We start from the raw sequence: 21,955 nt of genomic DNA on the forward strand, positions 1-21,955 counted from the left end.
TTGAAAGCGTTCCTTTTGAAAAAGTCCGGAATATTAACCCGGGGTTTAAAAATTTCTTTCCCTTTTCATATCAATTGTAAAATCAGCTTTGAATTTTTTAAATTAAATTTTTCAATGAGGGACACCCAATTTGAGAAAGATTTTTCACTGTTTATCATTCATCGTCGCATAAAAAACAAAAACAAGAAAAACAAACAAACAAAAAAAACAACCAAAAAAAACAACAACTTTAAAACAATTAAAAACAAAGAAAGATAGAAAGTGAAATAAGCATAAGATGACGTAACATGTGAAAGTTAGTGTCAAATCTAAAAAAGTGAGAATTCTAACTTATGGGTATCGTACATTCGACTTTAAATTGTGATCGAGCTTTTTTTGTGCACGGAATAGGACTCGTCAAGTTGGAAAAAAAACACATTTTGCTTTGTTTTGTTTAATCTTTATTTTTTTATCTTATCTAACATGTTATTCGTTTTCAGCTGCCCTTCTTGTGTTCGGCACAGATGCCCTATTGTTCCCACTTAACAACGGAAATGGTAAGTGCATTTAATTCTGAATAACCGATTGTTTCATGAAAGATCACTTTACTAACGTGCAGTATTATAATTTGAGATAAATATAAATATATATAATTTATAAGAGGAGTTTTGAAGAATAAGATCAAGGGGATAAACGTACTCTCTTTAAAACAGCAATATTAGAAGGTTTCGATAAAAATGTCTTATCTTTCACATACTGATATTTAATGGTACCGGAAACTATTACTCCTATTATTTAAGCTTTATCAAAGTTCTAAATATGTAAAGATGCTGTTTAAATAAAAACGTGTGCTCAATTTATGGCCATATATTGCAAGTATTATTCGCCAGTTTGAGATGGTCGAGTTGAAATACGATGACATTGGGTGTACGAATTATCATTATGTTAGACATAAAAGCAAGAGTGATATTAATTTTGTTATGTATTAAAGTTTATGGTTCTTAATTTCAAAATGATTGTAGATGAAACTTTTATAAAGCATAGGTTTTTACTTTTTGCATCAAATTACTGGTAAACCACGTGACAGTTTAAACACCAAAGTAAATAAAATAAACGCATCTTATACCTTTTTGATAGGTCATTTGAAAGTATCAGTCAAAGACAAGCTTTCTATCAAGGAATAACTTTCAATTTTCATTGATAGAATCCTGCTGATTAGATTCTATTTAATTGTTAACAAAAAATAAGAGATGAGGACGCTAACTTGTACATGAAAGAGAACCTTAAGTCTTTCTTTACCAGTCAAGCATGACCTTAAGATAGTGTGACTTAAAACAATTAAAATGCTGCGTTCCCCTTTTTAAAACAGTTTAAAACCCGTAGTAATTGCCCCCTCTTTAAAAAAGGAGCCCTGTCAAAAAGGGGCCCCACTTCAAAAAACCCTTTATTTTTTTATATAAAATAGTTACCCCAAAAAAAAGACGACTTGTCTCTAAAGGTCATACCCGGTCTCACCTTAGTGTAGCCTTTATTCTCGGGTTTAACTGTATATAATTTCCATTTCTATTTTTAGAGCCAGAACCAGAGCTGATCTTCGCATGTCCTCCACCTGTTGTTCCACAGTTCGGCAGTCTCAGATGTGATTATGGCATGTTTGAAATGTAAGTATAGATATTTTATGCTAAAAAGGCTTTCGTGTCAAATTTGCCAGAGACAGATTTGATATGACACTTTGACTGGAAATCATGAAATGAAAGATTCGACTATTTTAATACCATTAAAGAGAAACTGTCGGTGATTGTTTTCAATAGTTTTTCGTTTTCTTTGTTTTATATGTTTTTCATTCTTATAGAGTCATTATCATTTAAAACATGAAACTTCCGTTATTTTAAAGCCTTTCCAAATTCTGTTCACCTTGTCTGAAATAATTATACTTATAATCGTATTTCGAAACATAGTTTTTATCATAGGCAGATGTTTATATGATGTGATATATGTATGTCAATGAAATGTGTATGATGATGATCTGTAACTGGTCAAATCAATTAAAATGTATTGTTGTTTTGCTGATATTACCGTATTTTCACTTATTAGGAACTGTTCGGCCATGTGTAATAATGGTTTCCAGTTTGAGGATGGCTCACACACTGCCACTGTTAAATGTGATTTATTTGAAGGAAAATCTACACCCGACATTCAGAAATGTGTCAGAATAGGTAAATTGTCTTATTTTCTTATTTCCTTAGTAAAGATATGTATTGAAAAAAATCATATAATATCTTATATCAGATATGAGTTTGTAATACCTCAAATGCCAATAAAATTAATTAAAAAGTTGTTTGAAATAATGATAATTATGATATTATATTTAACAATTATCAAGTCAAATTTTTGAAATTTTAAACATGAATTTAAAAAGTATGTCATAAAGATGATAAATTCTGCTTATAAAAGATGTTAAATACAATGTATTATTTCACTCTTTTTTAACATTTTTCGGACTTTTTACATCAGTAACCATAGTGATCAATCTTACAGTCTCTATAAACATAGATGAGTAAATTCCAGATCATATTAGACCCTTATTGACAACACATGATGTAAAAGGCGTGGCCGAGTGGTTAACGCGTCGGACTAGTAATCTAATGATCTCTAGCCGCATGGGTACAAACCTCTTCAGCGGCAGGTCGTTGTTTCCTTGAGCAAGAAACTTTACACTCATTGCTCATTACTGGTTGGTTCCAGGAACGGATTCGAAAGTATGTCTATAAGCGTATAGTTTCCTACACAATCGAACTAAAATAAATTCTGTATAAACCAAAAGGTATGATATTAGTCCATTTAATAAAAAGAAAGAAATTCTATGCCTCAGTAAAACAGAGATTGAAATATTCTTTTTTTTTATTGCTGACCCTTTTTTCAAAATGTTTTATTTTTCTCATTTCTAGGAGGAGTTGTTACCGACGCCCCAGTTGTAACTGATATCCCAATTGGCTCGATCACTGGTGTTCCATCAACTGCCAAAAACTGTGTTCGATCCCTGAATGACTGTTTCAGTGTGCCAGCCGGTGATTATGCTTATTGTGAAAATTGTCGTATGTTTGCCACGTGCGCCGGAAGTGGATTTTACGTTCGTAACTGCCCGGGAATTTCCGTATTTAATGCAGCACTGGACCGATGCCAGGACAATAGCCCAACATCATGTAGACTCATTGTCTAAGATTATTTACATGGTTATTTTCATGTTTAGTCATTTTGATTTAGTAAGACTCTTAAACATTTCATGTGAGACATTCATAAATAAATAGATAAAATGATAAAGTGTCCTCTATTACTCTTTACCTGCCGGATTTAACAGCCATTGAATAAGAAAAGAATAAAGGGGTTCTTTTTGTTAAATTGTATACTCGTGCATTTTTTCTTGGCAATAGTAAGTAAGAAGTGTACTGCTTAAATACATTAATTACATTTATTTTTGGCAAAGTACTTCAGAGTTTATGAATAGCCAAAACTGAAATGGTATACATTTTAATTATAACACTTTTTTCCAACAACCTTTACATATCTACTATGCCATATTTCACCAAAGTTTGTGAAGAAATCGACGATGCCATAAGACTTCAAATTACACTATATTATCTACGATGCCATATTTCAGCACGTAGTTATTTCTGATCTGTTAGATTTTTTATAAAAATTTGAAGTAATAATGAATTCACTGATATTTCTCTTTGCGCACACGCTCTTTACCACACTAAAAAAACTTATGGATGTGTCCTATGTTAAATCTGGAAAATATTTATCATAAATTGATTTTAAAAAAAAAGAAAGGAAAAAGTACTGACTGACTAGCGAACAGAGTAGACCATGATTTTGATATGCTCTAGTTGCATGAGAATGCAATTTAAAGTTAACTACTGCCCAATCACGGGTTAAAGGCCCATTATTCGGCAGAAATGCTTTTTTTAGTTGCATGAGAATGCAATTTAAAGTTAACTACTGCCCAATCACGGGTTAAAGGCCCATTATTCGGCAGAAATGCTTTTTTTATAACTTTGATGTCATGTTAGATCTATTTTTCAAAAAGTTACTCATTGGCCAATTACCTGAACCATCATCAGCTTCTGTTGCTTTTTGGATTTAGTAGTTTGTATGGAAGTCAAAATACTACTTTAATTACATTTAGTTTTTACATATAATCAGCGCCGAGTGTTGATTTTATTACATAAATGACAATATTAGTCTATGATGACCTCAAATATGGCTTTTAAAAATAAAGGAAATGAATATCTACAAGAACATTGTTTTCTATCACAAATGTGATATACGTTATCTATTAATGCCACCGGACACTCAAAAGAGCGTCTCAACTCTCAATCCAGAAGACTGATGGTACTGTCATCTTCATTTCTGGCGGATAGTGACAACTGAAACAAAATTTCTAAAATGTAAAATACCTCTCCTCTAAGTTGACTAAAACTTTAAATTAGGCGTTGGAAAAAAACAAGTCCCATGAAAAAAAGAATACATATAATTGTTTCCAATAATCCAGATGTAAATAACTTGCAGATAATATGTGCAAGTATAATTTGGCTAAGTTTGACCCTCCTTACACAATATGACGATGGTATTTTTGTTTGCGAAGCCATGCTTTTTACATGTACACACATGATGATGTTTGATTCACTCAAAAGTATAATATATAACGCTAAATTTGACTTATCTAATACTGTGAGACAACTAAACTTTTAATCATCTGTCCATCGTTTACGAAGTCAAATTTTTTACATGTACACAGACGATTACTAGTATGTTTGATTAAAATAAAATGTCAAGAAGAAAGAACATATTCTCGGGAAAAAGTTCGGCGCATTTATTTAATATAAATATATCAAATGCACAAACAAACAGTGATAACGAACACAATAATAAGAATGCAAGTGCACGTGTATTTCTGCAGCATATGAAATACTCAAATGTTCATGGAAGAAAAAAACAAAAAAACAATTCTTCTTCGGCGGGTCAATAACAACAAAAACATTTTAAGTCACAGTGCACGTAAATGACTTGATCTAAGGTCCGCTGCACGTGGATGACCGGAACTGACAGCTCTTCACATTGTCGTCCCATTTCAAGTTGAGAGGACAAGGTCTTGGCCACAATCCACTGGCAGCGCACGTGACATAGTGACTACACCCTTTGCAACCTTGGTAGTCGCCTTCTGGTTTATTGAAACAGTCATTTATGTTGCTCACACATCCACCTGGGGAATAAAAAAATTCATAACATAAGAGCGAAAGAAGTTCATAGTTCAAACTATAAACCGATTTACCCATTTAGCTTTATCACGTCTAATTCTAAGTCACTTTTGATATCGCCCTACATAATTGTATGTTACAGAGATGTTAAAGAAAGGGTGATAATGCAAAGCGCACGTGGCATGAAAAGATACCCGTATAAAAAATTATATTGTTACAGCACTTAGATGTTTAAGTATTCTTTACTGCGTTTGATAATCATATGGTAAAACCTCTGTTGAGCAACACCCTTTGGGAGATAAATATTTTGGTAATTAAGAGGTAATTGCTTTACAAAGGGTCACTATGCAGGGGTTATACTGTATTTGAATAGATATTGAATAAGTAATTCCTATATTTTTGTAATTAGAGTTTAAAGTTCAGATAAGTCTGACACTAATCGAGAAATTTCGTTAATTGGAGAGGAGATCTTGTCGTAAAATAAGGAAGAGAATAAATCCAACATACCAACAAATATATTGCCATTTGTGCTCACTACAGGTACACCAGGACGAGTTGGCAGCGCAATATGTACTGAAATAAATGAATTAATATACTAACACTGTCAGTGATTTGTTTTCATGGCTATTTATTTATAAAGCTAAACGTATGTTTTTATCTTCTTATGGAAGTTAAACATATGAGTTTTTCTTATGAAAGTGAAACATAGCCATTTTGACTTATGGAAGCTTAACCTCGAATATTGGCTTATAAAAGGTAAATCTATGATTTTTAACTCATGAAAACAAAACTTAGTAGTAAATTTTGACCTATCAAACTAAATCTAAAAATTTTGATTTATTAACCTATGAATTGTTAGTTATATTTCTAGAATTAAAATACAATTTATTCAATGAATGAATAGTAAAATCCAATTTCATTATTAGGAAGAAGTCCTATTGAAAAAAAACGCTTTCTTGAATCTTAAGATATCATAATAATGCGAAAAAAGTTCCTTCACAATTTTATCATTTATGATACCGCTGTAGAGAAGAATCATCAATTCATTTATGTTAATATATATGTCTTAATAAAAGAAGTACCTGTTGGTGGTGGTTTGGGTGTTGTTGTTGATTGTGACATTGTTGACGTCTGCATTTTGGTCGTAGGAACAAACGCTGCTGTAGGCGGGGTTTTCGGATTGATGACTAATGATGGCGTGTTAACTGGCGGTTTCCAATCTGATACATAAACAAAACAAACATATGAGGCAAAAAACAAGGCACATTTTTATTGTACAATGTACAATATACATTATGTCTAACAAATATAGAGGAGGAATGACATTTAATATATTTTAAATCATATCACCACGAAGAAACATGTGTCATATCTAGGATTCGAACTCACTATTCCGCGGTACCTATGTATGCATACCTATGACTTAAGAATTATATTGCGTCTATCGAGAAAGGGACAAAAACAGATGATGTAAACATTTATGACAGTAGGACATTTTTGAACTTCCAAATCTTCCGGTGAAATTAACAAAAAATAGTTGAAAGTATGAACAATCTACCCCCGGATTCATATGGAACGTATATACACTTACATTTATCTTTCTCACATATGAAATTTCGTTTTAAATCACAGTTGTCATCATTCAGTTCTCTATTCCAGAAATCCCCGCAATGTTCACCATATCCGCCGTTGTCTGGCTGGCCCTTTTTCCATGGTCTGAAAGAAAAAAAGTCCCTCTTAACATGTTAGGTATTCCGTCTATATGTATATACCTTTCACAAAGCAGTCAAACTCGTTCTCATCCCTTTCTCTTAAATATTTTTAACTTACATTGAACTTTATTTCATATGGGTATTTACATTTCAAGCAATAGACAATGTACTTGAATAAGATTGTCAAATATTTTGCATAAAATACGAGTTTCATTTCTCTACTGATAACATAAGAATAGAAGTTTCCAAGGAAACATACGTTTCTTTTACCGTCCTTTATGTCTTCTACCAAGTGTTTGGAGGAGAATGAACGCGTATCATTAACCCAAAACTACGACATTGATGTCTAAATAAGCACCAAATGAGCAAGATTTGTCCGAGAAGGCTAAACCCTAACTTAAAATATTCACGTAATTACTTACAATATTTTCGTATCAAGAGCTTTTCCGTCCGTCCATTTATAATCTTTGGTGTCCTTCCTGGGGACATTACTTAACCCAATCCACCATAAACTAACAGGACTTGCACTGATCTTCTTCAATATAAAGTCCTGCAACATACCAAACTCTCTAGTGTAAGACCTTGTCATTGTATTGACCAGGGGGGAGGGTGCTCACGTGACATTAGTGTAATGCTAATAGTGTAAATTACCATTATATCTTTGATAAGGTCATGATTGATCTTTTAATGTAATGGAGATTTGATATTACAATACATATTGAATGATTTATTTTGGCGACATTTCTCAAATTACATTAAAGACTTTTCAATGCCTAGTTAATATATTTCAAAGTATTCGGCAATCTTTTTCCATTCCAAAATATTCCTGTAAATCACTAGTACATTAAAGATTCCTACAAGACGATCGTAACTTATTTATTAGATGCATGTAATAAATGTCTAGTTTTCGAAGCTGGGTATCGACCTCACGCTCCCCGGATATGACGTCAGGCAGACTATCCCGAAAAGTAGACAATCCAAACATGTGACATAAATCTTACCCGTTCCGGAATAGATTCAATATCTACAAGATGTCCATGGTTCAATAAACATATTCGGTTGGAGTCCTTCCACGAAAGAGTTTTGTTGGAGAAAAGATAGCATGTGTTTGTTCCGGGTAACTCCACCCAGCCCGGGTCACATTTGCCAAGGTCAGCTGATATAGAAATATATTTCATGATTAAGTCAGGATTACAGAATAAATCAGAAGTAGGAACAATAAAAGAAATTTTGTGACGAGATGATTTTTTCCCGCCAAATGTAACATTTGGAACACCTTACCGACTCCAAATACTAAGTAACATGCTTCCGTTGTTTGGTGAAAAGGGCCGAAAAGTTGTGATTGCTTTCGTAAATAATTAGTGATTCACAAGTTAACATACTCATTTCATCAACATTTTTTTTAAAAAAAAGGATGAATCAAAATAGCATGACTCCAGATTCTGGCAATTTTAATTCATTAAAATGTAAACTATTGTCAACCGAACAAAGAAAGTAATTTAGAAATTGCAAATGGCACTTTAGATAAAAAATAACGAAAACTAGGTCATTTGTAAAAATAGCACTTACTCCGTTAGTCACGCAGTAGAAATATGGTCATAACTGCAAAATCAGTCATTAATTGCAAATAACATGTGAAATATTTATTGAATTATGAATGCCTTTACTTTTCTTAAAATAATAGTACATTTTTCTCAAGGTTTATGTTTTAAAAGCATGCCGCTTAAAAGTTTCTGACGCATTTCCTACTTGCAATTTCCTACCACTATAAAAAACCCAACTTTTTCACTAACATTTTCCGTTTTTCAATAATCTGTATAACATTATACAAATAAATTGAAGCCGATGGACAAAGAAATTTGCTACCTTGTCCTTTGAATTAGCTCTTCTATGTCCCTTTGTGCAATAAATATTTAAATTTTGAAATTCTTAGATGAACTTATTTCGATATTTATGCCACTAAATCCTTTTCTTTCATTTACATGTACATGTATATTATTTCGTGCATATCCTATATCGCACATACTGGATAACAAATGCATTAATATTTGAACGGCATTCCGATACTTAGATATACATGTACTTATTTAATTTGAAAAATCGACTTATTTAAAAATCCTTTTTGCAAACTCACGTGCTCAATGTCAAAGGTCAAACTTACTGGTGATGGCCTGGCAGCCGATGGCATCAAACCTCAGAGCAATTTGATTATGCCAAGACTGTGGTTGAATCCTCAAAAATCTTGCTATAAACGGGCAGTCAAACATGTGGGTCACTAAGGAATCTTCATCTATATTTCCCTTGAATAACTGTCAAATAAAATGCCACCTTATGTTTTATTATATGTTATGATGTAAAAAAAGCACAGAGCAGATTGTGAAGGTTAAAATTAGCTGTGTAAGCCCTTCAAAGGAAGCCTGGCATGGTGTCTGTTTTATGCAAGAAAATTAATGAACACGATTACTTTTCTGCATGTTTTTCTTTCAGTTTGTTATTTTATTTCATTTGAAGTAGATCTAAGTTTATTATTAGACATGCATTTAAAAATACTTTATGCCAAAAATAATTTCAAGTTTTACCATATCTTTTCCACTTGCGTCCTTGACAGTGTCCCAGTTTCTCCCGTCGTTGCTATAGGATACCTTGTACTCGGTGACCCTTTGTACACAACACAAGGTCAATGGGTTCAAGTGGCGTCCTTGTGTAACCACGCCGCGAACGAGACTTGGGCGCATAAATTCAACCTGAAATTATTTTTGTGTAAAATAACATTTTAAGGAAGTGGATGGGGACGTTAAAGGGAAAGATAATTAGAAATCTATATTAAGTCAAAACAGAAGACTTTTGATTAAGTCCACAATTATATCTCTAATGTCGACATTCAATGATTTTTTGTTTACACCATTGCTTGTCTGTAGAGGATCTTTCAATGAACGACAATTTGGTAGGTAGTTGGTAGTTGGATATTCGAAAATACAACTACCTACTATAGCTGTTAGTAAGTTATTCGTATTTCCCAACTATTTAACAGCAGGTAACTGGTTATTCAATCCATTATTACCAGCATGAAATGTTTGAACGTATCATACATTATTAAACACAGAATAAAGGAGGGGGACCTAGTTAGTTATTCGCGCGAATCCCCAACTACATACCAGAACGTAGTTGGCAATTCGAACCCTCAAAACAGATAGTAGGTTTATTAGGAGCTTTGAGAGCGAATCAAAGCACCGAAAGCACTAATGTCCGGTAGCTGAAATCGACACGTGTTTCGACTGACACGATTGTGTTGTACACATAGAAATGAAATTAGCTTTTATGGTTTATTGTAGAATTGTATGTATTATTCTGCCTTTAATTTATTCGATCATTTTATTTGAGGCGTATGCTTCCTTAAATTCAGTCAGAATAAATAATAAATCTTATCATCATCTTAATTTGACATCGTACTTTGAAATGTAAGTTGAAACTATATTTATAGTTGAAAGATGTTTAAAAAGTATCGACATCTAGACTTAATAAAGCTGATTCTAGGTTACACTGGATCATAAAGTTTACCCAATGGCAACACCAACCTGGATGTATTGGTTTTTGTCTGGAACGCCTGCTGTCCAAGCACCTCTATAAAAAGTTCCATTCCCGTAATCATAAGCTGTAGTAAACAAACGGGACCTGTCTGGTCCGTTGTTGTCATTTGGAAGATGTGAACTCCACGAACTTGTTGCTGTCAAGTGACTGTCTGGAACGCCGTGCTGTCCGGAAACAAGATACTCGTGACACGCTTGTGCCCCTGCATAAAAAACAATTATGTTTTATGCAACCTGTTGATTAGCCTTCTTTTTTATTTAACCTATTAATTTGCTTTCTTTTTTCTTAAAATCCGTTAATGTGTCTTCCTTTTTTTAAAAAAACCCGTACATTTGCCTTCCTTTTTCATGTAACCTGTTAATCATCCTTATTTTAACTCGAGTATTCATGTTATCTTAACAAAGTTGTTGGCATTTAAGTGCATAAACACATGTGTTTATTTACAATGATAATAGGTAAACAAAAATACTTCTTACAACAATAAATATATAAATGAAAAATGAATAAGCAACTAAATAAATCCCCTAAAATATAAAAAAGGTGTTTGTAAAATATCAAAACTGTTAAATAACCTTGAGGAGCGTTAGCGAGTACGTGGAATGGTATATACGGAGGTAATGTTGTCATCTGAGTCGTTGGGCGTGTAGTGGTCGTAGTCATTGTTGTGGATGTTGTCGTGGGTGTGGTTGTGCTTGTTGATGTTGAAGTTGAAGTGGTCGTGGGCGTGGTCGTAGTTGTTGATGTCGTGGTGGGTGTGGTTGTAGTAGTTGATGTTGTGGTGGGCGTTGTCGTGGTTGTTGTCGGAGTAGTTGATGTTGTAGTAGGTGTGGTAGTTGTCGTAGATGTTGTTGTGGGCGTAGTAGTTGTAGTTGATGTTGTTGTGGGCGTGGTAGTTGTAGTTGATGTAGTGGTGGGTGTGGTCGTTGTAGTTGATGTTGAAGTCGATGTTGACGTTGAAGTTGATGTTGTTGTAGGCGTGGTTGATGTTGTCGATGGTGTTGTAGAACTTGTTGTTTGCGTTGAAGTAGAGGCTGTAGTAGGTGTTGTAGGCGGAGATAAAGGTAAACAATAGTATGTAACCTATGGAATGGATGAAAAAGCGCAATAAAAAACAAATCATAAAATAATCAAATTTAAGAAGAAAAAATGTAAATTTCAAAATATCATTAAGCCTCCAAAATGATAATAATAATAATTATAATGATAAAATTGAATAAAATGACATTTTACCCACAGATAAATATTTTACATACATTGTACTCCATTTTCCCGTCTTAAAAAATAATTAGGTAATCAGATAGTGAACATGTCAAGAAAGACAAAGTATGTTAAACTTGAAAAAAACGAATACCTGTAGATATTTAGCGATCCCCGGACATGGGTCTTTCACCTGGAGCCATGAGGTGGATGAAGTAATTATACAGGAACTCTGGTGATCGCAATAATTGTGAACTGTCTTATTGCTATTTGGACCGCCCACACAATGGAAGCTGCCGGACGGCAGATTGCTTGGATTGCATGACTGTGGATTGGTCCGCCCATAAAATACAGTGTTAATTAAAATTTCAAATCCCGGTGGGCATCGCAGAAAAGCTTTCTTTGGTGGACACACAAGCGAAGATTTTGCTCCTGTTTGAAATTGATAAATGTGGATAAAGTTACAGGAATGAACATTGAGGAACTGTTTTGTGTTTCAATTTAAGACAAATAATTAAATAATAAATTTAATATCATTTAATAATTGTAATACTTTCTTACTTATAATTGACTTTAGATATGTATATACAATAGACTTTAGATATGTATATACAATAATTATTTCCACTAGACAGGAATTAAATAATCGATATAATATAGAAATTGCGCTTAAATGCACCCGGCAAAAATACATTTTATGAGATTCTTTACCAGGTGGAAGTGTTGTTTGTGGCATTGTGGGAGGAGCAGTTGTCATTGTGGGTGTGCTCGTAGCTGTGGAAGGCGTCGTCGTTTTTGTTGTAGGCGTGGTTTTCTGTAAAACAACAAAGACATTAATAATATATATCGAAAGATTTACACAGATATAACTTGTATGTAAAAATGACCGAAATGTATGAATATAATTTCGAATAATGGACAGTAACGTAACACATATAAAGTAGTGCTTTGATGTAAATTATGGAATTATTTTTTAAAAAAGGAACAAGTTTTACGACACGCCAGGGTCTTTCAACTAGAATGGTCTGGATTCGCACCAATTTTACGAAAAAAAGATGTCTTGGCCGAGTCACGTGATTAGGCTGTCCATCGACCGTGATCTGGCACGGTACATCACCGCTCAAAAATTAAATTATAAAATAATGTGTTGTTAAATCGATCAAAAATTACTGAGAACAAATCCTGCCTACAATTCATTAACAGTTTTTACTTTGTATAGATTTGCATTGAAATTAGAATGTTTCGTTCCCGGTGTAAAGGTAAAAATCTACCGCTCATATTTGAAAATAGGTCCTAGTTTTATAAGCTTTTTTAAATTTATGCATTGTTCAATCACAAAATAAAGATTCATTTTACAAAGAAAAAATGTTATTTCATCCTATCATGTAAAGATTTTATAATATTTCACGGTCATATTTAGACCCTGGACACGCCTACACAACGCAACACTTCAAACCATTGGTTCGATTTTCGATATTCCAAGTTAGCGGAGAAAAAATGTTTGTATTCGGGACGTCTCAATCTCAAACCAAAAGTCTTGCATCTTTATCACACGGAACCTCAATAAATCGGCTATTTTTCCCCCCGCACTGTACGTATGTAAATTTGTATGAATCGCACGTAACTTGTTTAAATTGGAATTGTCACACTTAACATGTATAAATTTGAATATGTGCAATTGTTACACTGATACTGTTTAAACACGCATTTGCCATTGTTACTCGGTACTAACACAAATAACGACATTGTACCTCAAAGCATGTACGGAAACATATTTGTTACTCGGAACAAGTGTATTAATTATTAACGCGAAAATGATACACTAAGTAATAAATACGCGATTTACCTACGAAAAAAATACGCCTTATTGACAAGAAACCGTCTTGGCAGTATCAATTTTTATGAATGTTTTATAATAGTTATAAAAAAAAAATCGGCGGGGAAATTATACTCTATATAGAAAACACATAATATTCCAAGTCTACATCAGTTAGACCGACATTATTATTGTGAAGACGAATACCGTTGTTGGAGTAGAAGTTGTTTGGGTTGGAGTTGTCTTCGACAGAGTTGTCGTCGGAATGTCGCATGTGTAGCTAACTTGCAGGTATTTTGGAATTCCGGTACAAGGATCCGGACCTAGTTTTGTCCAATCGTTGGCGACTTTGCAGGATGGCTTACCGTTGCAAAGACCTTCGACGTATTTTGACGCGGCAGGTCCACCTTTGCAGTTTGCCCCGGTTACTACGGTGCCGAAGGGGTTGCACAATGTTGGTGGCGAAGGTGGTAATCGGCCCCATAGCACGTGGGTAATCCAGACAACTTTACCGGCGGGACAGGTGAAGGTGTGGTCTTTGGTCTCACATATAGTAATCTGAGCTGGGAAAATAAAAAGAAATATCACCGTTCACAAGATTTCTACGATAATCTTTACAAAACGTCAGCAAGGTCTAAATTTGACTTGCAAGACGTAACAAATAATCAAATACGTAAAAAGTAGATTCATTCTGATCAAAGTACTGAGTACTGAAATACAGATTAACTGGCTTTCTGTTAGCATTTTGTTTTAAAATAACAGACTAATTATGAAATGCTTATTTTCTATATGTATTTTTTGGTTATTTGAAGAAAAAAGCAACATTTTCATGGTGCTTGCTTACTTTCTTAAAAATCCAAAACGAGAAACAATTTCTGTTCTTTACTCGATATTTAGCAGTTTCATAATTCTGAAATTACTCGTTTCCGTCAAATCACGTGATAACATTTTACTCATTTTCAAATGAAAGTTTTTACATAATTGGTTATAATTACTTCACTCACTCTGTCTTGGCGATAAGGTTGTAGTCTTGTATGTTACTGCATTTGATGGCGTTGTCGTTTTTAGTGTTGTCGTCTGCTGTTTTGGTGACGTCACAACAGGTGTTGTTTTTGTTGTTGTTTGAGGAGAATTAGGGGGAGCAATTGTCGGGACAATACATCGATAGTCTACTTTCAGAAATTTAGGTTCACCAGGGCAGGGATCGCCAAGAAGTAAATACGAGTTTGTTAGGATACACTTTGACTTTGCCGCGCATTGTTTGTTAACGTAGTTATCAGCCTGTGTACCGCCGATACAATTATAGTTGGCGATGTTTTTGTTGTACGGGTTGCATGTTCTGTCCGGTAAAGCTCGAGTCCTTCCGTATAATATCGTAACAATATTGATTTCTTTTCCGAGAGGACATGTGATGGTTCCCGGCCCAAGCGTCTCACAGACGGTTATCGTCTGCAACGTTTGCGCAAGAGATTGTTTGCCACTCACAATCAACAGCACTGAAATATATACAATAATTTACATATTATCATATTGTAAACTTCCACCTTGTTTTAATAGTCACCTTTTAATAATAAAATACCGAAATAGCCGTTAGTACTATCGAGTCTTTTTATGTTTAATTCATTTAGCCAAACAAAATGTTTATTGTTTGAAGAAAGAAAGATACTTCTGAAAAACTTCTTTCTTTTCTGTCTTTCATTAAGAGAAAACAAAACACAAGAAACTAAAGTATGAAATACGAGAAAGATCCATTGGGAATTAAATTTTGTTACTGAAAATTTTTATTTTAATGATAAAAGTAATCCATATTCTTTGCAATAAATATATTGAACATGGTGCTAAAGTGAAGTGGCTTCAAGAAGACGGTGTATAGATACGGCATTGCTTCCTGTAGTTTTCCTCATTCCCTCATCAACGCTGGATGTTTTAATAACGAGCTGATGAGAAGTCATTTTAAAACGCAAGAAATTAAAGGAACTCCACTTGGGTCAAAAAGCCAAAGAAAATCAAATGTAAATTTTCTTTCATAGATCAATCTGGACACTTAAACAGAACAATATGAAAAAGATAATTAAAATATATATATGTAAATCGTGTGTTTGAGCTTTCATAGCCCAATGAATGAAAGCGTTATTTTGGGTCAATTTTGACAAGTAAGATAATTATTTAGAAAAAAAACGGTAAGAGCGAACTATCTCAAATTTTGCACAATAGTTCATTTATGGTAAGTACCCACTTAAAAAAATGTTTCCGACTCCGTCATGTCACAAAAACAAACTCAGTGGAGTCCCTTTTATATTTAGCATTTGAAATATTTTTAAGCTAATTAATGTCATATATTACTTACGGTAAAAATAAAAGGTCGTTGACTTTGAATGAGTTGACCCTTACCGCTGTGAGGTTCGAATCCCGAAAGGGGTATTGGATTCTTTCTTTCTTTCTTCGTTAAGAAAGATAGAAGGTCAGTGGTTTTACTCAGGCCACGTGCCTGAAATAATATATATACGGAGGGCCACTTGAGGTACTTTACCAGTAAGGCTGGAAAATCACCTCTTTACCTTTACAGTTTCAGATGGATTTAGAATTTAGCCAAAAGGTGAATAATATCTATTGATATTTTTACCATGGTTTTTATCAATCAAGGAACAAAATTAGTCACTCTACAGCGTTATGATATTGAGAATTATTATATTTTATTTGAAACGATTTACTCGGTTAAATTTAAAACACAAAAGGCCATCGATAAATGTTTACATAAGGAATAAATAACTGGACATATAAATATTTAGTTTTCAACTCCAATATGTTCATATTCAATTAGAAAAAAAGTAACACTGAAAATCATATAACAATCTTACCATGGAGTATATAGTCCAATACCCTAGCCATATTTGTCCTATTTTATGGGATGATTTCCAATATTTGCTCGTTTTATATGGCCGACATGTATAGGTACATGTATACCCGTATTTGTAGAAACACTCTAGGGGCAAACTTTGGTATCAACAGCTCGTCAGATGGCGCAAACAAGGTCATTGAAAATCCGCCAAATTCCCGGTGTATGGGGCAGTTTAGTTCGAGTCTGAGAATGTACCCAAAAAGTAGGTGTGGACCATGTTGATAAGAGATAAACAATCAATTTATTAACATTTTACAATATGCTGTAACGCACTCCCTACTTTCTTAAGAAATAGAAACATTTAAGTTCAAAATTTGTCATTGTCACTAACTAAAAAAAATGTATAAAAAGTCAATTGTCGTTTGCTGGTTTATAACATGTTACACGCCTGTTTTGTACTATTAAATTAAGCTTATTTAACCGAATTATCGTTATTTCAGTTGTTAACATGCAATTTTCAAGTATGTTGAAATTTAATTTTAAGTTTACATTTTGATAGGGTCCCAGGTCATATCACAAGGGCTTGAGATAATTGGTAACTTAAAAAACTACAGATTTCGAATCAAGTCGTTGAATTATAACAACACAGTTACAGTACAGTTACAGTACAGTACAGTTACAGTACAGTTCAGTACAGTACAGTACAGTACAAAACAGTGCAATACAATAACAATAAGAGTGTGAATGTAACATTTTGCGTGCATTTTGCGTGCATTAACATCTGCAGAAGGACGCATGTGCATGGGATTCTATAGATTCTTTAATATATTCAGGTTTTTATGCAAGATTAATTAATCAATCATGTGAGGTATTTGGCGGCTTCACAATTAGCTCCAATTTGACTTAAAATCATATCATCTTATATTTGAACTGAAGCATAAAGCGTAGTATTATTTATTTTTTATCAGAAAGGTTCCGCTCGCACCTGCAATATTTTTATCGAATACAGCAAATATTATTGTTATTGGACACGCATAGCCCATAGTCCTTTTCCCGAAGTATGGCGGGAAGAGTTGGAAAGGTGCGATTGAGCAACGAGGATCGCGTGCATCAACACCGTCGAAATGGGTTGATAACTTAATACCTAACCAAAAACTAAATATTATCGTTTGAGTAAAAACAGTTGGTGGTAATTTATTTAAACAATTCAACATAAAAATCGATAGTCAATTTACTCGTGTACGTGATATATTTGCCAGCGAATCCATGGTGCAGTGGCAACGCGCTAGATTAGTAAGTGCTCGCAGATTCGTACCAGTAATACTAATGGACGTTTTCGGGAGAGATCTGGACCCACCTCCCCCCCCCCCCTCCCCCCCCCCCAATCACATGTATCGGTGCCATATACGCGACATGTAGAAGAATAATGTCACTTTCCTCTGAAACGGGCAACTACTGTACACACTATACGGATGTAAATAAACAGAACAAAAATAAAACCGATACAGAAATTCATGAACAAATCGCACATAATTTTTAAGTATAGTAATATTGGATCATGCTTTTTTTTAGATATTTGTATATTATGTTTTTTGTATCTAAACAAAAGAGCAGTTTCGAGTGTAATCAGTGTTAACTTTGACAGCAAATGCACAAACTGTACAAAATTTAGGATTTTTTTAAAACATAAGTTATCAAGCTTATACATGTATTATACTTCTTACTAGTTACTTGATAACTATTTTTTAATTTAAATTTCATTCAGTAACGAACTCATGCTTGATCTAAAATGTTGACGCTATGCCGATAAAGAGACGAGATTTCACTCATCTTTGACTAAATTTTTTAATTGCAAGTGATACAAATTTGAAAAAAATACGTAATGATAAAGAAATGACAAATTGAAGTCAGGTCCGGTTCATTAAAATATATATACGAGTATTTATTATACTATTCATGTAAAATATTCTTTTAAATTTAGAAATATTTCAGGAAAGACAGTAACTCAAAATATGAACAGTCTTTAGTACATATAGAAGCCGTTTGACTATGACACCTATAAAAAAGAAGACGGAAGTTAAATTTAAAGATTTCGGAACCCAAAGAGAAGAAATGGGTGAAAAGAACTAGAATACTCTTCTGTAAGGGAGGTCAGAAGGAGAAGTCGTGAGTTATGGAGTGGCTTGTTTGTCTGCGGGAAGCATCCTATTGAAAAGACTTCTGAAATAAACATGCATAAACTCGTTTTTAGAAATGAGGTTTAAATTGAAATAAATTGTCATATAATTCTTATTTGTTTATACCGCAGGATCATCTGGTGCAAAAAATCATGTATGTTTGACGCTTGAAAATGTGGGATTGCAGCGGGGATGATGGTCACAATGGTCCAGAAGCTTGATTGAGTGTGTATTTTTTGTAAACTTTCTACTTTTGACTACTTGCTTGGTGATGTTTGATCCTTTCATAGATAGTGAATCATTCACGAAGTCTTTTGTTGGGAAAATAGTAATTACTGCACTTCACAAAATATATCCTTAATTCTTAAAGTCTCTTATCGACATAACGATTCATTTAAAGTACCGCTGTCATCTTTACGATTAAGAAAAAAAATTTTTTATAATACATTGGTATTATTCGCACGGAGAGATATAGTAATATTCTAAATTCTTGAATTTGCTGAAACAATGTCAAAAAACAATCCGGAATATTATTTCAAATCAAGTCGTTAATGGCCTTTAATAAGACAATTTTATTCTTCTCCTTAAGAGCTTTTAAAGCTTTCAAAATATAACGAACACTTGTGTACAGGAACTAATTTATGCCTTTGTCTTAACCTTAAGAAGCTCTTTTCCCTTTGATATTCCGTGATATATTTTTTGCATTTGATTAACCGCATTTATTACATAAATTAGTATGTAGTTAATTCTTTTATTCTAATCTAAATTGTGACGGTGGGGAAATGCTGAATCATCTATCCTCTACATAACTGCATCATCATCAGCATCATCATCATCATGATCATCATCAGCAGCAGCAGCAGCAACAACAACAGCTTTATCATCATCATCATCATCATCATCATCATCATCATCATCATCATCATCATCATCATCACCATCATCATCATCATTATCATCATCACAAGCATCATCATCATCATCATAATCATCATCATCATCAGCAGCAGCAGCAGCAGCAACAGCAGCAGCAGCAACAACAACAGCCTTATCATAATCATCATCATTATCATCATCATAAGCAGCATTATCATCATTAGCAGCAGCAGCAGCAGCAACATCATCAACAACTGCTTTATCATTGTCATTGTCATTATAAATTTTATCAGCAGAGCCCCATCAGCATCATCATCATTATCAATTTTATTATCATCATCAGCATCAGCATCATCATCATCATCATCAGCAGCAGCAGCAGCAGCAGCAGCAAAGGCAACAACAATAAAAACATAATTATTCTTTGCATATTGCGCAAAAATATTTGCATTGAACAAATTATGTCACTGTTAACTTGGTGTTGCAATATGGCGACTTATTAGCATTCTTCGCTCTGAAACGCTGCTTCAATCTGGACTGATTGAACAACAATAAAACTGATTTAAACAATAATAACATCATTATCATTGTTATTATCATCATCATCAACATCATCATCATCATCGTCAGCGTCGTCATAATCATCACGAATCATTGGAAATTAGCGTCATTATAAACATTATCATCATCATTATCGTCGTCATCGTCATCATCATCATCATTATCATCATATGACTTGAATGGTGTGCCGCTGTTCTTATGAATGTTATGTTTAGAAAACTAGATCTTGTAGAAATCGAATTTGGATAGATAATAAATATAACAGAATGTGTGGCCCTGTGAATATGACCATAAGTTCTAACGGGGTATTTTTATGTAAATAGCGCGTTCTTAACAAATTGCATGTTTTTCACGTGTAAAGGAGTAGGAGGCTTGCACTCTGGAAAATAGATAAAGTAATCTTAAATATCATTATGTATGGGGCTGCCTTTATAGAAATTAATTATTATCTATTAAAACTTAATTTGTTTGAAAAGATTACATGAAGAGTGTAAGCTATTAATCTCAGTTCCTTTATGTAATGCAAAACATGTTAGTGTATATACATGTATAAAAGGGTAATTGCATAACATGTATATATAAAATAAATATCATCATACAGATCAAAGGGACTACATTAAGGCTTTTTGGCACGAAGGAACCGAAAATACTTTTTCAAGATATATATATTTTTGACCTCAGTTAAGTTCCTATAATAATTACAGATCTAAAGATGAAATGTGTATACTGTCAGACATGCGGACAGACGTATGAACGACCATGTACAAGTTCAATTGCAAAATTATTTTTATTTCAATTTTCCTGCACTAATGATTTTCTTTATAATAAATTTCTATTGTGCCTTACCTAAAGAGAAAAATATATAAAACAATACAGCCGTACATTTGAACTTCACGGCTTACTTAATTTCTTTTGTTAATATGAAACTCAAAACTTTTGTTTTATATAAACAGATACTTAACGACAAAGTTTTCACTTCTTTTCTAGTCTTTAATTTGCAGGATAGATATAACATTCGGGATGTTTTGGCGTTCATTCTGTATCCTGTTCTTCTTCGCGGGAGGTATGTGAGTTTAAAATTATTGCTTTGTTACAATATATATTATTCATTTATTTAGTTTTTCATATATCTTTTATTGTATTGCTTATGCATATTTTTAAAGCTCGATTGCGAAACAAGTTCTTACAACTTATATCAACCAAATCAACCAAATTTTCGAGTGTGCTTCCTGGAACCAACCAGTACTGGTGTGATATGAAGAAACATGGTCGTGACCCATGAACCCTGGGTTGACACGCAGACACCTTAACCATTAGGCTACACCACTCCACTTCATTGAATATCGTCTTTTCATGAAATACATAACGTTAGAAAAATGGAATATGAACACGAACAGCGGGTGGCGGGGTGGGCGTGGGGGAGGTCTCATCTCTGCATTAATTCCGGTAGTAGTAAAAAAAAAGATCAGGAAGCTGGCGGCTTAGTAAATCAATAGCATATGTCACACGCTTAAATGCACATTATGCCTCAGAAACAAATAATTTATTTCTTCTTTAGAAAGGGCAAACATGAGAATGTTAGATGCGTGTAACCTGAAAAAGTAGAGATTAATGTGAAATAATTTGTCATAAAAGAAACAAAAGACTTCCATACAAAATACCAATTCACTATAAATGTACTTATTGCAAAAAAAAAGCAACAGATGAAAAAGATGGTTCAGGTAATTGGCCAATGAGTATTATTTTGGATACTATCAAAGTACACCAAAATTTAAAAACGTTTGAGAAATAAAAATTGAAGCATTTCTTAGGCATAATGGGCCTTAAATCGATCAGTTTTGAATTTTTGTCAAGATCAACTTTTACATAAACCGCATGTTTAGATTACAAACTTTAGTGTGTCATGACCCTACTCATGGTATGAATATAGACAGATATTTCAAGCTTAGGAA

At 33.5% G+C, this 21,955-nt stretch overlaps 2 protein-coding genes across 2 annotated transcripts; one reads left to right on the forward strand and one right to left on the reverse strand.

The window, feature by feature from the left end:
- The first annotated feature begins 452 nt into the window (after positions 1–452).
- Positions 453–3,286, forward strand: LOC132724225 (uncharacterized). The gene is made up of 4 exons (XM_060709049.1): positions 453–536; positions 1,553–1,640; positions 2,074–2,195; positions 2,928–3,286. The coding sequence occupies exons 2-4, from the start codon at positions 1,630–1,632 to the stop codon at positions 3,197–3,199; spliced, it is 405 nt and encodes a 134-aa protein (XP_060565032.1). The 5' UTR covers positions 453–536; positions 1,553–1,629; the 3' UTR covers positions 3,200–3,286.
- A 1,551-nt stretch (positions 3,287–4,837) lies between these two features.
- Positions 4,838–16,439, reverse strand: LOC132724221 (mucin-2-like). The gene is made up of 15 exons (XM_060709045.1): positions 16,409–16,439; positions 14,555–15,046; positions 13,758–14,113; positions 12,446–12,548; positions 11,889–12,166; positions 11,110–11,617; positions 10,525–10,739; positions 9,529–9,693; positions 9,111–9,258; positions 7,951–8,105; positions 7,372–7,499; positions 6,829–6,953; positions 6,320–6,457; positions 5,745–5,810; positions 4,838–5,242 (listed from the first exon to the last, which is right to left on the reverse strand). Exons 1-15 carry the CDS (start codon positions 16,437–16,439, stop codon positions 5,052–5,054), a joined length of 3,099 nt encoding a protein of 1,032 aa, XP_060565028.1. The 3' UTR covers positions 4,838–5,051.
- Between the last annotated feature and the right edge of the window lie 5,516 nt (positions 16,440–21,955).

This window comes from Ruditapes philippinarum, unplaced genomic scaffold, assembly GCF_026571515.1.
Source record: "Ruditapes philippinarum isolate M1 unplaced genomic scaffold, ASM2657151v2 ctg4729_1_1_1_1, whole genome shotgun sequence".
Lineage (NCBI taxonomy): Eukaryota > Metazoa > Mollusca > Bivalvia > Venerida > Veneridae > Ruditapes > Ruditapes philippinarum.

Coding starts and splice junctions, on each gene's coding strand:
- LOC132724225 (XM_060709049.1), top strand. Junction 2,196..2,927: donor TCAGAAATGTGTCAGAATAG/GTAAATTGTCTT, acceptor TCTCATTTCTAG/GAGGAGTTGTTACCGACGCC.
- LOC132724221 (XM_060709045.1), bottom strand. CDS start 16,439: ATGGCTAGGGTATTGGACTATATACTCCATG. Junction 15,047..16,408: donor ATTGGACTATATACTCCATG/GTAAGATTGTTA, acceptor TATATATTTCAG/TGCTGTTGATTGTGAGTGGC. Junction 10,740..11,109: donor ACTCGCTAACGCTCCTCAAG/GTTATTTAACAG, acceptor TTTTTTATGCAG/GGGCACAAGCGTGTCACGAG.